This window comes from Epinephelus moara, chromosome 9, assembly GCF_006386435.1.
Source record: "Epinephelus moara isolate mb chromosome 9, YSFRI_EMoa_1.0, whole genome shotgun sequence".
Lineage (NCBI taxonomy): Eukaryota > Metazoa > Chordata > Actinopteri > Perciformes > Serranidae > Epinephelus > Epinephelus moara.
In genome coordinates this window covers 3,275,987-3,291,551 of record NC_065514.1, presented here as the reverse complement: position 1 = coordinate 3,291,551, position 15,565 = coordinate 3,275,987, and the positions used below count along the sequence as shown (strand labels likewise).

General features: G+C 44.0%; 2 protein-coding genes across 2 annotated transcripts in view; both read right to left on the bottom strand.

Annotated features, from left to right (window-relative positions):
* Positions 1 to 14,799, bottom strand: part of LOC126396036 (GDNF family receptor alpha-2-like) — a 157,299-nt gene extending 142,500 nt beyond the window's left edge. The window contains exons 1-2 of the mRNA XM_050053862.1: positions 14,283 to 14,799; positions 1,545 to 1,844 (exon numbers count right to left, since the gene is read on the bottom strand). Of these exons, the coding sequence (XP_049909819.1) occupies positions 1,545 to 1,844; positions 14,283 to 14,352 (370 nt within the window). The 5' untranslated portion in view covers positions 14,353 to 14,799. The remainder of the gene's footprint in view (positions 1 to 1,544; positions 1,845 to 14,282) is intronic.
* The window catches only part of LOC126396068 (uncharacterized), a 737,953-nt gene that overhangs the window by 214,410 nt on the left and 507,978 nt on the right, over positions 1 to 15,565 (bottom strand). The window lies entirely within an intron of this gene.

Here is a 15,565-nt window from a genome sequence, read left to right as displayed (position 1 = left end):
CTACTGTGCCTAATGGACTTCTAATATACTGACTCTGATTTCTGTAATGATTTTTAAAATGACAGACGGCAGCACTAGGCTACGCCAAAACTCGCCTGCTGAATGAATGAATGAGGAAATCAAATGGAGTGTGCGGCTCTGAAAGAGGGCGGAGACAGAAAGAAACTCGAGGTTCATTGAGAAAAACCTGGTCCCGACCAGGTTAGGTTCATAGAGTCTGTTACTACGGTAACTGACCGACAGCTTAAGTTACCTCTCTCTCTGAAACAGGCTAGAGTTACCCCTCTTTCTCTGGTTTGAGTTACCTCCCTTTTTGAAATGGAAAACTCAGAGTTTCCCTCATTTCAGGGTTAACAGACTCTGAGTTTTCACTAAACCTGCTTTGTGAAACGGACCCCAGGTGTCACACTTGACTCAGCAGACGCTCCTGAGCTAAACGTAATAGCCCTTTTCACTCAGAGGTGGCGCCACAGAGCCGCTACAAAGTCTCGTCTTTACACAGAACCAAACGGCGGCGGCATCATGATGCTCCAGTGTGTGACTTTACACAGCATGATGACATCTCAGAAGTAAAAGAGGCGTGATGGCGTGACACGTGTCAGCAGCTCTTTATAAGCAACAACAATGACATCACATGTCAATAACAATCATTTAGCATCCCTGTTATATGGCGGTTGATCTCGTCCTGTGCTCGGAGGGTAAGGAGCTCCTGGACCTCGTTGTTTTTATTATCTATGGACATTTTCGGACACTGTTTGCCTTTTTTGAGTTAGCCGCTAACTGCTAACAGCTACTTTTTAAATTTCCCACAGTGGAACACACACATAACACATTTTAGGCACTGTTACTTCCTCCCACGGCGACTCATTGTACAGTCTGCATACATCAAACTTGATGTCGCACCCATGTCTCCTCTCGTCACCCCAAAAAACATGTGAACTTTAATAAACAAAAACAGCGTGAGCAGCTCTGCCCTTCTCTACTGGAATATGATCTCCTTCATGTTGACGGACCCGGTCACAGTCTGTCAGACACTCGTGGCTCCCTTAGTTTGTTTATAAACATAATGCTATACTAGTCTCATAGTCATATTACTTATTACTAATTTAATATGAGTTGGATTCAGCGTTGTGACGCTGTCAGCACAGGTTGATGATGTAGGCTTCTTTTTAATTTGCATAAAATAAAACCGGTTCAAACTCGTACACCAGACCGAAAAACCGGAAACCAACCCAACTGTGTTGAGCACCTGGAAACACTGAGGAGTGAAATGGGTGCAGATCCTCTTTAAATGAAAGTAAAGCCAACAACACGCTGGTTGTTTTCTCCACTTGTTCGTCCCTGTTGGCACTTGAGGCAACATTCAAACACAAACCCACACAACAATCGATGCCGAGCGTCTTTGACCTCCTGCATGTGTGAAGTTCTCACAATAACACCAGAAGTTGTTGCGTCTCATCCGGCAGCTCTCAACACTGAGGGGAAATCAACAGGCAGCAGGAGGCTTAATTAACTCTCCACACGGCTCCGTGTCGGAGGCTTACCCTCAGTCAGACCCATGTGGATGCTCCAGTAGTTCTGCAGGCACTGCAGCTCCTTCTTCATGCCTCTCTTGCAGCGGCAGTCGTACAGCGGCGAGTCCTGCAGCACCTCCAGCGCCCCCTGGCACTCCTTGGAGGCCAGCATGGTGCTGCGCTCTTTGTCCCCGCCGGACAGGCACTGGCGCATGATCCGGTAACGTGAACTGCACTGGCTGTTCTGGTTGCACAGTTCAGAGGCTCGGACGCAGTCCAGAGGTTCCCTCCACCCGGGGGAGCCCAGCTCCGAGTCACACACACACACATCTGGAGGGGAGACAGAGCAGAGCAGGAATCAGAGATTATATCGTTAATAAGGTTTGATGTGTGTCTGCGGCCAAGTTCTGCTCCGACGGGATTTTAGGATTCCTTCGGCTCAATATGCAAAACATCAAATCAGCTGATACATAAAGCATCAGATCATCAGAGCATCACAACACTGGAGATGTTTATCAGCTTATTTTAATCATTGTTGCAGAAAAGAAAACGGCCGTTATTATTCTGCTGGAGTTCAGTTATAAACAGGGAGATTTAATTGGTGTAAAAACCTCTGTGGATTTAACAGACACTGGTTTTTAAATTCAACCTCCTGTTTTAATTCTGACTCAGCTCTCAGCTACATGTGACGTTAAGACTCCAGTTTCTTCAGTTTATGAACCTTAAAGAAAAATACGTCTCTCGAATTTTGGTTCTTCAAATCCATGTCAGTGAGCTCTTCTCCTTCTCAGAATGATCCATCCATCCATCCAACAGGTGTGGCTGATTAAACAGCATCATCACTCCACAGGTGTGTCCAGGGTTGCAACGTTATGAGATTTTCACAATATGATTACTGTGGTTTCACAGTGTTACAGAATTTATATTATCATCAGTCAGAATGAGCCTTAAAGCAGTGAAAACAGAAGAGTTATTGTTGGGTTAACAAACGTTTTATTTCTATGAGTGATGCTTGAAACCATTTTGTTAACGGAAGTTTGTGTAAAAAAAAAAAAACCTCTCATAATATTTTTCAGAAAGTTATTTAAACTTCTTTTTGGGACATTTTCTTAATATTTTCAGACATTTCATTGACATTTTTATGGATATTTTGATAATATTTTTCAGACATTTCAATAACATTTGTTTGGACATTTAAAAAATCTTTTTCAGACATTTTTATAATATTTTTCGGACATTTTTAAAAAATCTTTTTCAGATATTTCATTGATATTTTCTGGACATTTTAATCAGATTTTTTTAAAAACATTTATCAACATTTTCTTGGACAATTTATTATCTTTTTTTTATACATTTTTTTTACTAATTTTACTAATGATAATAATAACTGTATTAATTTTAATCATGTAACCCTTTATGTTGTGCTTCACAGTTGGAGAAATAATAACCTGTGCAGCATCCAGCTTTGTTACAAACTCTTGACATACAATCCTTTGTTTTGCTAACTGAAGCTGATGTAATATTTATGTTAACACCTTCTTGGAGCAAAACAATTCCTTTGATGCCTTTCAGTCTGGATTTCGAGCATGTCACAGCACTGAGACTGCACTTGTAAAAGTTTTAAATGACATTCATCTGAGCAGTGATGCATCAAAGATTTCGGTTCTGGTATTACTGGACCTCAGTGCTGCATTCGACACAGTTGACCATAACATACTGCTCGACAGACTAGAAAAGTTTGTGGGACTTTCTGGCACTGTGCTAAATTGGTTTAAATCTTATTTACAAGACAGGGATTTCTTTGTGTCACTTGGCAATTATGAATCTGTGCGAACAAAAATTACATGTGGAGTTCCTCAAGGGTCCATTCTTGGGCCTCTTCTGTTCAACATCTATATGCTCCCTCTTGCTCAGATTATGGAATATCATAACATCTCCTACCATACTTATGCAGATGACACACAACTTTACATAACAGTGTCACCAGATGACTACAGTCCCCTACATCTGCTAAATAAGTGCATTGACGAAATCAATACGTGGATGTGCCAGAATTTTCTACAACTAAACACAGACAAAACTGAGATAGTTGTTTTTGGCCCCAAAGAACAAAGATCAATAGTCAGTGCTCACCTTGACGCCATGACACTAAAACCTACAAATCAAGCCAGAAATCTTGGTGTAGTTCTGGACTCAGACCTAAATTTCAATAGTCACATTAAGACAATTACTAAATCAGCCTACTACCACCTTAAAAACATAGCAAGAATAAAAGAATTTCTGTCTAAACAAGATACAGAAAAACTTGTTCATGCTTTCATTTTCAGCAGGCTGGACTATTGTAACGGTGTCTTCACAGGCCTGAGTAAAAAATCAATCAGACAACTGCAGCTCGTCCAGAACGCTGCTGCCAGAGTCCTCACCAACACCAAGAGAGTGGAGCACATTACACCAGTGCTTAAGTCACTGCACTGGCTTCCTGTGTGTCAAAGGATAGACTTTAAAATCTTGTTACTTGTCTATAAAGCACTAAATGGTCTCGGGCCTAAACACATCTCTGATATACTTGTACGTTATGAAGCATCCAGACCCCTCAGATCATCTGGAACAGGTTTACTCAGTGTTCCCAGGATCAAAACCAAACAAGGTGAAGCAGCCTTTAGTTTCTATGCTCCCCGCCTGTGGAACAAACTTCCAGAATATCTGAGGTCGGCTCAAACTGTCAACTCATTTAAATCAGGGCTTAAAACATTACTATTTACTGCAGCTTACCAGTGAACTAGATATGTAACTTATTGTTAGGATAATCTGTAGCCATTGTTTTTATATTTGTCTGCTGTTGCTTTATGTTTGCTTTTTAAATGCATTTTCTGCACTGTTTTTAACTATTTATTGTCTTGCTTTTAGCTCTTGTTTTTAATGATCTATTGTTCCTTTAATGTTTGATTTTAATGTATTTCTCTTGTAAAGCACATTGAATTGCCTTGTGTATGAATGGTGCTATATAAATACAATTGCCTTGCCTATGATAAAACCCAGTACTCCCAGTTTACGTTGGGCTCCGTCACCCCACGCAGGCTGCTGAACTCTGGTAGTTTCCCGCCAGCAGCTTCTTCTTTTATTTGGCTTCAGATAAACTCTACAGCAGAGACCGTCACCACCGCGCTGCCTTCAGCCAAACCCAGTTTAATGGACACATATCAGAGCTCTGCTGACAACAGTGAGGCTGCAGCACCGTCTGAACACAACCTGCACAGAGTCATCAGTCAGGAAACTTCCGGCTTGTTTCAACCTGCCGTCTCTGCCATAAATCTGTCCACTTGGACCGAGCTGAATCTGCACTCACTATCTGTGTTGCAGAGTCTGTGAGACAGTGTTTAAAGGCACGAGCTGATCTGTGTCCAGAAAACAAAACCCTCAGGGATCCATTTTAAACACATCGCCATGTAACAAAGACTCACTGTGTTTCAGACACTTGACCTTTAGATGTAAACGATCTAAATAAACACCTACTGGTCACAAATTCAGAAATCTGATACACATCTGTCATCATTTGAAAGCCCTTTGTTATCTTTTGACCATCCAAAGAACATCTTCATCAACATGGCAGGTCGGGAGGCTCCAGGGAGGGGAGAGCCTGTGTCGTCCAAACACTATTTCAAGATGATTTTAATCACAATAGTTTTAAACAATCTAAAAATTAGACTTTCTATCTCATGGGTTTTGTTTTTATAACGATAACAACGTCTTGGTACATGGGACACTGCTCTGCCAGGTGAGCTACTGGTCGTCCCCACCCCATGGTTGTATGACCCCGCCCACCAGGCCACCCTGTGGTTGTATGACCCCGCCCACCAGGCCACCCTGTGGTTGTATGACCCCGCCCACCAGTCCACCCTGTGGTTGTATGACTCCGCCCACCAGTCCACCGAGACAGACAAGGTCACCGTGACCTTGACCTTTGACCCCTGACCAAAATCTAATCAGCTCATTGTGAGTCCTAGTGGATGTTTGTGCCAAATTAGAAGAAATTCCCTTATATCATTCTTGAGATACCTTGTTCATGAGAATAAGACAGACAGAAGGTCACAGTGACCTCTGACCATCAAATTCTAATCCGTGAACATTTGTGCCCAATTTAAAGAAATTCCCTCGAGGCATTCTTGAGATATCACATTTAAGAGAACTGGACTGACAGACGAACAACCTAAAAACATGACACCTTGAGGCATAAAGACTTAAGTGTATTTTAGGTCTCACCTTTAAAAAGTTATTCCACCTTAAATTAAAAACTTAACAAGTTTAGACGTAACGTTACTGTGCAGATTTAATGTTTAAAATAAATAAACTGTTTTCAGTGACATTTAATAAGAAATATAATACTTTCAGAGCATTAGAAACGCCTGCTGTCCAGGATTAATCCAAAAGATGCTAATCACACGCTTTGACTCGTCAGACCGTCTGTCAGGGACGAGGTGAACAATAAAGCTAACGTGTGCACGTATTAAAGCAGCAAAGTGAGTCCACGCACCTGACAAGCAGCCACAGACACACAGGAGGTCACTGACGCTGTCATTAACAACTGACCACAGCTGCAGACTGGATCCAGTCTGACAGAGCTTCAGCTGAACATCTCCACCTCAAACACGAATAAACAAACTTCTGATTTGCGGGCTCTTCTGTTCAGTTTGTATTTTTCTCTCAGAACTTTAAGTTCAGTTTGTTTCTGATGTGACCTGTGGCTCTCTTTGTTTCCTACTCACCACACTCTGCATGCTCTCCTAAGGGGGCGGCAACCAAACACTTCCTGCTTTTATACTTTTGCTGACATCATCTCTGACATCATGGGTTCAACCAAACATAGGTGCAGGGGTGGCTTTGTGCCCAGGAAGGTTCTTCACTGAGTGAAATGACCCCGAAGTATCTGAATGTCTGTCATGATGACAGCTGTTTGAGCTCTCTTCATATGAAGGAAAGGTGCGTCAGTGCTTCCTTTATTAGCTCCTTCAGCCGAGGACACACTGGAGCATCCTTCACCAAAGGAAAGGACGTGAAGTCTGGTGTCTGACAGTCTCCATCCATATCAGTGAAAACATGGATGCTTCACACACAGAAGATCTATACAATCAGCACAGTTTCAAGATTAGAGTCACCAATTCAGTATCTGACCAAATGTCTCCCCTTCTGTTCCTGAGATATGACGTTAAAACATGATGATGTCACAGTCAAGCTGACCTTTGACCTTTTGACCTTCATTATTTTATCCTGTTAGACATTTGTGTCAAGTTTGGTCAGAATTAGTGAATGAATTCTTCAGTTATGGACAAAAACACGTTTTGTGAGGTCACAGTGACCTTTGACCTGCAGCCACCAAATCCATATCAGTTCATTCTTGAGATAAAGTGGATGTTTGTGTCAAACTTGAGTAAATTCCCTCAACGCCTTCTTGAGATATTGCATTCACAAGAATGGGACGGATGCAAGGTCACAGTGACCCTTGACCACAAAATTCTGATCTGTTCATCGTTAAGTCCAAGTGGACGTTTGTGCCAAATCTGAATCATTCTATTAAGGTGTTCTTGAGATATTGTCGTCACGAAAAATTAGACAGACATGTCACAGTGACCTTTAACCTTCGACTACTAAATTCTAATGAATTTATCCTTGACCCAAAGTGGATGTTTGTGCCAAATTTGAATCATTCCCTCACAGCCTTTTTGAGATATTGCATTCACAAGAATGGGATGGATGCAAGGTCACAGTGACCTTTGACCACAAAATTCTGATCAGTTCATTGTAAAGTCCAAGTCAACGTTTGTGCCAAATTTCAATTATTCTATGAAGGTGTTCTTGAGATATTGCCTTCACAAAAAATTAGACAGACAGGTCACAGTGACCTTTAACCTTTGACTACTAAATTCTAATGAATGTATCCGTCACCCAAAGTGGATGTTTGTGCCAAATTGGAAGAATTTCTCTCAAATTGTTCTTGTTATTGAAAATGAGACAGTCACAAGGTCACAGTGACCTTTAACCTTTGACCACCAAATTCTATTCAGTTCAATCTTGACTCAAAGTGGATGTTGTGTGCCTAATGTGAGGAAATTCCCTTAAGGGGTTCTTGAGAGACCATATTCACGAGAGGGGGGGCGGGGACAAAGTCACAGCGACCCTGACCTTTGACCTTTGACCACCTTAATGGTTCATCCTTGACTCAAAGTAGATGTTTGTGCCAGAGTGCGGAGGCAGTCCCACCTAAAACAATCAGTATCAGTTGATCAAGTGTACGCTATATTACACACAGTCATTTACATCTGTAAAATAAAGGCATTACGTCGCTCTCTTCAACACCAGACTCCATTGAGAAAACCAGTAATTTAACGCTGCTGAACACAGGAGCTGCTGGTCGACTGCTGCCTCCATCAGTGAGTCAGTTTGTGTTACTGTGTGAATTTAGGTTAGTTTGGATTCACCAAAGTCACAATATAACACAAACTAACTAACTGATGGAGGCAGCAGTCGACCAGCAGCTCCTGTGTTCAGTGAGCTAAAATTACTGTTTTTGTCAGTGGAGTCTGGCATGGACGAGAGCACAGATGTGAAACTGAAGCCGTTAATGGTTTCCCTGTTGGAACAGGCTGTCTGACAGAAAGGTAAAGAGGTGAAAATACTCCCAGTATAGCGTACACTTAATACGATATTGATTTTTTTTATGGGTGGCTAAAAAAAGTTTTGTTGCCGACCCCTCCACAGCAGCACATTGCTTAGCTTCCCTGTTGGACGCCTGCCTGCTTCCTCAAACTGAAGGCATGCCAACTGACACTGATTATGGATTATGGATCATACCTCACACAGACCTGCTTTAAAAAATCCAAACTACCCCTTTAAGTTTTGGTATTTATGAGTTCAGACAGAAAACTGACGACGGTGACGAGGGACAGAAACAAATGTCGTGTCAGACGCTCCTGAATCAGCTGCGGTCTCTGCAAGCGAGGGCGGCCTTCGCCAGGCGGTTCAACAGCTTCCATTACTGCAGCGACAATAGCTCGCAGGTGGAGTCCAATTAACTGAGAGTCACAGGGACAAGATAAGAATGCTTTGGCTGGTCTGATATGAATGTTTACCTGTCTGCAGCTGTGTGTTGACAGCTGTGTGACGAGGTGAGACAGGACCACAGCTGAGCTCACGTCCTCTGTGTGTCTGCAGGAGAGTTTGTGCTCCACACTCAGACTGAATCACAAATGTCAGCAGTGAATCATTCATCGGTTCACGGCTGAGAATATTTCTGAGTGGTGACACGTGTCGGTCAGTGTGTCAATGCTCCGCAGATAAGTCGTATTAAACAACAAATAGTTCCCACCAAGCGATCTGATTGGTCGACCAGAAATTTAGAATGTGCTCAGATCAGCAGAACAGCACACCTGGCTCATCACTGGAAATATTACTCCGTCATTTCCATGGCAACGCTGTAACCGCCAGAGCAGGACCACAAATCTACATAACTGTCACAAAATGGATGGTTGTGTTGTTAGTGTTGATCCATACGATGCACTGAGTTCATTTATGTTTGGAGGAAGACGAGGCCGCTGCTTTGGTTCACAGTGGACACTCACGTGCTGCATATGTGTTCATGTATGTGGGCTGACACCTGTATGTTTAAACATCATCACACTGGAAGTCAACATTTATTAAACTAATATATCTGAAACATTTTTGCTCTTTATTTCATATGACCTGAAAAGCTGATATGTAATTAATTTTCTAATTGTTTCAGCTGCACTTTTATATCTTTATGTTGTTTGTGTGCTACAATCTTAATTTGAAAACAGACCAAGAATATTGATTTTTCTTTTGCCCTGACGTTTAACAATAGAATCATTATGATTAAAACATAATAATCTAAATTTAATGTTGTGATGTTCATGCATTCTTTAATGTTCATAAATTATTCTTCTCCTAAAACTGGACAAACAATTAGTGACTGTGAGAAGTGTATGGATATATTTATCGGTGAGCTCTCGACCACCTGTGAGAGGAGCAACAGAAACAAAACACTGGTGAATCCCAGAATCAGTGAGCGCTGACAGAAGAACAAACTGCTGACTTCCTGTATGAGGCTCATCCTGCTGGACACACTGAGGAACAAAGCAAGCGCTCCCTCAGAGGACGGCTGGTGTCAGGACCAAGGATGCTGACTGTGAGCATCCACCCACAAACTAACACTGTGCAGGAATGTAACTGAGTGCATCTACTCAAGTACTGTGTTTACTGACGTATTCTGTAACAGCACACTGCGCACTGTGACTCCACCTCACAGGCTCATGCTTTAAAATAAAACCAAATGTAGAGCCGCAGGCTGAGCTTCACCTCGACCAGCAGCACTTCAGCCTGACAGCCGAGATCAGCTGATCTGAGATCTGTCAGTGTCAGCTGATAAAGGACAAGAAAATAAAGTACAGGAAGCACAGGTGGGCGACTGATACCAATGAATGGAGGGTACAGATACTGCACCTTCACGGTGAAGAGCATCAACAGGATTCATCAGTCTCACTTTCTCTCGTCTTCATCAAACCTTTCAAGAGTAAAACTGTGCAAACAACGTTCTGTTGTCATGAACACATCGAGTGCACGTGGCTCCATTTCAGGGCTGTGAAAGCTGTTTATATGGAGCTTAAGGGCCCGAACACATGGACACATGGACACATGGACACATGTACACATGGACACATGGACACATGTACACATGGACACATGGACACATGGACACATGGACACATGCCACGCCCTCAAATTAAATGTTTCCAGTGTAGACAGGCGCACTCAAACGCGGCACACACACATTCTGGAGCACCTATTTTTCAGGGCAGCATGTCCGTAGTGCTAACTGCCTCTCTGTGCACCCGCACTTGCGCAAGACTGTGAGACATGGGCACCGTCTTCATGTGTGTTCGTGTGCTTTCGCTGGTCTCACATGCACACGTGAGCGCGGTGCCCAGAGAGACAGTCAGAGCTACAGGCTACAATGAGGCTAAAAACAGAGTTCAAATGAGGTTTTTCCAAACAACTTTTTATGTCGGGGCTTCAGGACACTTGGATCACTACGGACGAGCAGTATGGAGATATTTTGTGGTTTCAATTATGTGTTTTTGGACGTTTGAATCTGGGGCGCCGTCAGCCTCCATTAGGTGGAGTTGTGTTGCTACCTCCTCTCCCCTTGGATCTCTGCAAGTGATGTGAGGACTCTAAAACTTCACCTGAGCCTCCCTCGGCATATGGGTGAGTAGATAATGGCTGAATTTTCATTTTTGGGTGCACTATCCCTTTAATAAATATTACACACACTAAAAAGTATTATATCTCATGTCTCCATCTGCTGGTCACCATGAGAGCATGTATGTATCATCTGATGTTAATTCACTACAGAAGAGACGTGATGATCAATAAAATTAGGTGGGAAAAAGTGGATATATTGATATCAGTTATCGGCCAGATGAGTTGTTATCAGGATATGAATATATCAATGAATACAGACAGTGCAGGCAGTGTCGATGTGATGATGGGGCCTGTACAGAGAGTGATTCAACCGGCCACCTCACAAATACACCTGCTGTGTTCAAAGAATACAAACGTTGTCATGCCACACCTCACATATTCATCTACCAGCACGCTGCTGTTCTGATCGTTCCATACTTGCACCATTTGAACTGAAAATCAGAGTGAAACGTTTTGATTCTCTACATGTCTGTTACATGATTGTGGAGCTGATGATAAAACCTTGTCAATCTTGAATCTTGAATCTACATTCTCTAAATTTTAATGACAGCAGTTGCAAAGCAGCAACAGAACTACTGGTTTTCAGGTATACCCTGATTAGGGATGTCCCGATCCGATATTCGGATTGGTATCGGCCGCCGATATTAGCAAAAAATGGGCATCGGCATCGGATCGGACTGCATGGAAAAATGCCGATCAATGAACTCCGATCCAGTTTTTCACAGAGTCCGTTTTCTGGCCAGCCCAGCGCGCCGCGATTCAAGCAGTCCATTCCAGTGATCCGCTCCAGCTCTTACTATCAATCCACCAGGCCAGCATGCAGACGGCAGACACACACACGGAGGGAAGGAAGAGTAGCGGTCAACTTAGTTAACTGACTATTTGTTTTCTGCTCTGGTTTTTTTGAGAGTGATATTTTTATTTGGTTTACACTCTTACTGTTTAAGTAAAGAGCACTGATGGCATTGTTTTGGGCACAATTAGTGAAACTGGAGCCATGGATGGACTACAAAAACACTACTAAAATAACTGAAAAGGAAAGGCTGCATTGTTTGTTAAATGTCTTGTGGTGTTAATCTTTTTTTTATTTATTAGGGGGCCAAAGCACAAGTGTGTGGAGTCTTGCTGCTATTTTAATTTCATTGTTAGACATTTTAAAGATTTCTTGTGTTGATTTATTTTCTATTTATTAAGGGCCAAAGCAGCCAAAGCAAACCAGCTATATTTTTTATTTAATGTTAATGTTCAAGTTTAAAGTTTGTTTATTTAACCCTGTTAACAATAAACAGGTCAGTTTCTCATACCAACTGTTGTGGATCATTCTAACTAACCTGATTAAGTAGTTGTTCTTTGCTTGATCAAACCTTTTCTAACATGACTGACAACAAAATAAGTGAATATGTATAATACGTGCTTGGATCGGATCGGTATCGGTATCGGCCAAAACTCAAGGCTGTAATATCGGTATCGGATCGGAAGTGAAAAAGCTGGATCGGGACATCCCTAACCCTGATATTAAATTTGACGGTTATCACACCATGTACATTTGCTTATCTAGGATATTGAAGAAATTAAAAATACAACTACATGTTGAATCTCAGTTTTATTTTAGTTTCAATTTGTTTAGCCAACACACGTGGTTACATTTAGCCGACACACACACGTGGTTACATTTAGCCAACACACACACGTGGTTACGTTTAGCCAACACACACACGTGGTTACGTTTAGCCAACACACACGTGGTTGGGTTTAGGACAACAGAACAGGGTTTGGCTTTACAATCTTACAGGAAGTGAACACCAGCCTCCTGGGTGAAAGTTGGTGGTTGTTGGACCCGTCCACCACCCCTCCTATCCGCCCTACTTGGACTTCCACCCTAGTAACTTACGTTTTTGTCCTGCCATGTTTCCCCCTGACGCTGCCAGGTGCCATTAAACTATAACAGCCACCAGCCGTGCATCATACCGACGTGAAAGGACGGCTTTTTCGTTGGTGTCTGATGCCAGAAGTCACTGACCAAGCGGCAGTATTCAACAACTCCAAAATGAGACGAGGTTGCTGTTACCCAGGTGTGCTCAATGATTACAGGTAACGCCCCCTAAACACTAAAAAAGGGCAGGTGTTGTGCAGATGCCCAAGAATCAGAGAGATGCCACCAAAAGAGCTGTTAGAGGAAGATCTGCTGCAGTGAAACTGATGTACTGTTGAATAAAATTAGACAGAGTAAACATGTCAGTACTGCTGCTACAGGATAATAAACATTCTGACCCCTCCACCCGCCCTAATCAGACTTTCACCACCTTAACTTTCATCCTTTGCTGCCGTGTTTCCCTCTGACGCTGACAGCACATGAGATGGATTTTTACGTTGGTGTCTGACGCCACCAGTCACTGGCCAAGCACCTGATTTCGATGACTTTGGAGCGAGACTGGGTTGGATTTGAAATGTTTTCTCATTTCGTCCACTAGAGAGCAGTGATGAGTTCATGTCTTCACTGTAACTGTCCTGTACGAACATTTTCCACAGATATTCCACGCGCTGGCTTGGTTGGTTAGGTTGGGGTTCAAACGCAGCGCTCCGAGGGACACGAGCTTCTCGGGGAGTGGTCGAACAGGATCGACTTCAAAATGTGCTTTTATGAGTCCTGATAGGAGCTGGGGGGAAACTCGTCAGCTCGTACCTGCGGCCGCTGTTGGTTTGGTTCATTGTTGAGGCAAAAGCAGTGGGACTGGTCAGGGTGAGGGTGCAGGGTGAGCCAACCAGAGGCAGAGTAAGGCGGGACAGTCCTTCGCTGTCCCAGGATTCGTAAATTCACATCCTGTGCATGAATTTTCAATTTTCCTGGGATGGCGAAGGCTCGCTCCGCCCTCCTCTGCCTCTGATTGGCTCATCTTTGCTGCTTGGTTGGTGGGTGAGGTTCAGGCATGAGGTTAGAGTCAGGATGAGACTCCGTCACCGTCCTCAGAGACAACATAACCCTCATGGCCTGGTTGAGTTATGTAAATAATAATAATATAAATATCAATATTAGTGTCACTAGATGATGATGTGTGTTTGTCTTCAGACACTTTAAGGAGGTTTGACTGATACTGAAGTCATTTCACTTCTTCCACCTCTGCTGTGCAGCCTCTGCACCCACACGCAGATACAGACATGTATATATATATGTAAACACAGTATATGTAGATACTCAGCAGGTGCAGCCGGAATGTAACGGGATTACTCGAGGGTTTTTGGGGGTTTTTTGCAGTGAGAGGAACTCCGAGGTGTTGGACGCAAATCCAGCATCTGACTGTCTGAATCTGAGTCGTGCACCTTCACCATGTGTGTGTGTGTGTGTGTGTGTGTGTGTGTGTGTGTGTGTGTGTGTGTGTGTGAGAAAGAGAGAGAGCTCCACACGGACCCTTTGCCCTCACCTGTGAGTGTGTATGCGCGCGCACGCCGGTGTGCGGGTGTGCGGGTGTGCGGGTGCACAGACACTCCGGTACTCACCCAACACAAACACCAAAGTGATGACAGTAATCAGGATCATGTCGCGTGCAGCTGTAAATCCACAAGTCATGAAGGCGGATCAAAGGCTCGGTCTCCCGCGCCGCCCGGTCCGGTCCGGTCCGGTTCACGCCGTGTATCTCTCTCTGCCTCCCGGTGTGTCTCACTGTCGCTCCCGCTCTGCGCTGGAAACCGGTGAAACTGCCGCCGACATGGTGGAGTGAGCAGATGGCCCTGGAGACGGTGTGGACCGGGAGGGAGCCCGGACTCCGCTCGGTGGACTCAAACCCGCACACAGGGACAAGTGTTGGCTGAGTCCGTTAAGGACCGCATATTCCGGTGCAGCAGCGCGTGTGTGAGTATCCACGGTTCATCCGGAGGAATCGGTCCACGCGCGGAGAAACAACCAACACTTTCCTCGGTGTTAGACGTTAAACATCCACGCGCTCCTTCCCGCACCGTCCGCCCGCGTTACTCCAACTTTCCCCGGTGCTCGGTGTGTGTGACGGTGCCCGTAGCGCCGCTCCCGCTCCTCCTCTGCTCCCTCTGCTCCTCCTCTACATTAACACGAGTGAGAACAGAAATAACAATCAGACCGCGCGCTGGTTGAACCGATGCTCTCCACACCGGAGCAGCCTGATGCGTAATGGCACGCGCGTCTCCCTCGCTCTTAATCCACTCCAGCTGCCTCGTGCGTCCGCTCGTGTCTCCTTCAGCAAACTCAGTGCGTGCGACCACTGAGGAAAACCTAGAAACAGCCCCCCTCCCTCTTCCCCCAACACACACACACACACACACACACACACACACACACACACACACAGATACACACTGGAGGCGCGTGTCAGCCCCGGAGGAGGTCCCGTTTTCACACAAACTCTCTCTCTCACCAGCACCACGCACGCGCACTGACTCCGCAGGATGACCCGGGGTGATGCAGCGCGCGAAGGCATCAAAGCAACGATCCCAAATACCTAAATGCGCGCGCGCTCCCACGATGTTAAAACTGTTATTACAGCCAAATATCAAACTATAATCATATACATGTACACACACACACACACACACACACACACATATATATAAATGTATTTTATTTCATTTATTTTTTTTTGCATTTTTGAGGATTATTTAACACACACCCACCAGCCACTTTATTAGGGACACCTTGCTGGTACCAGGTTGGACCTCCTTTTTAATTCTTGGTGTCACAGATTCAACAAGGTGCTGGAAACATTCCTCAGAGATGTTGGTCCATATTGACATGATGACATCACACAGTTGAT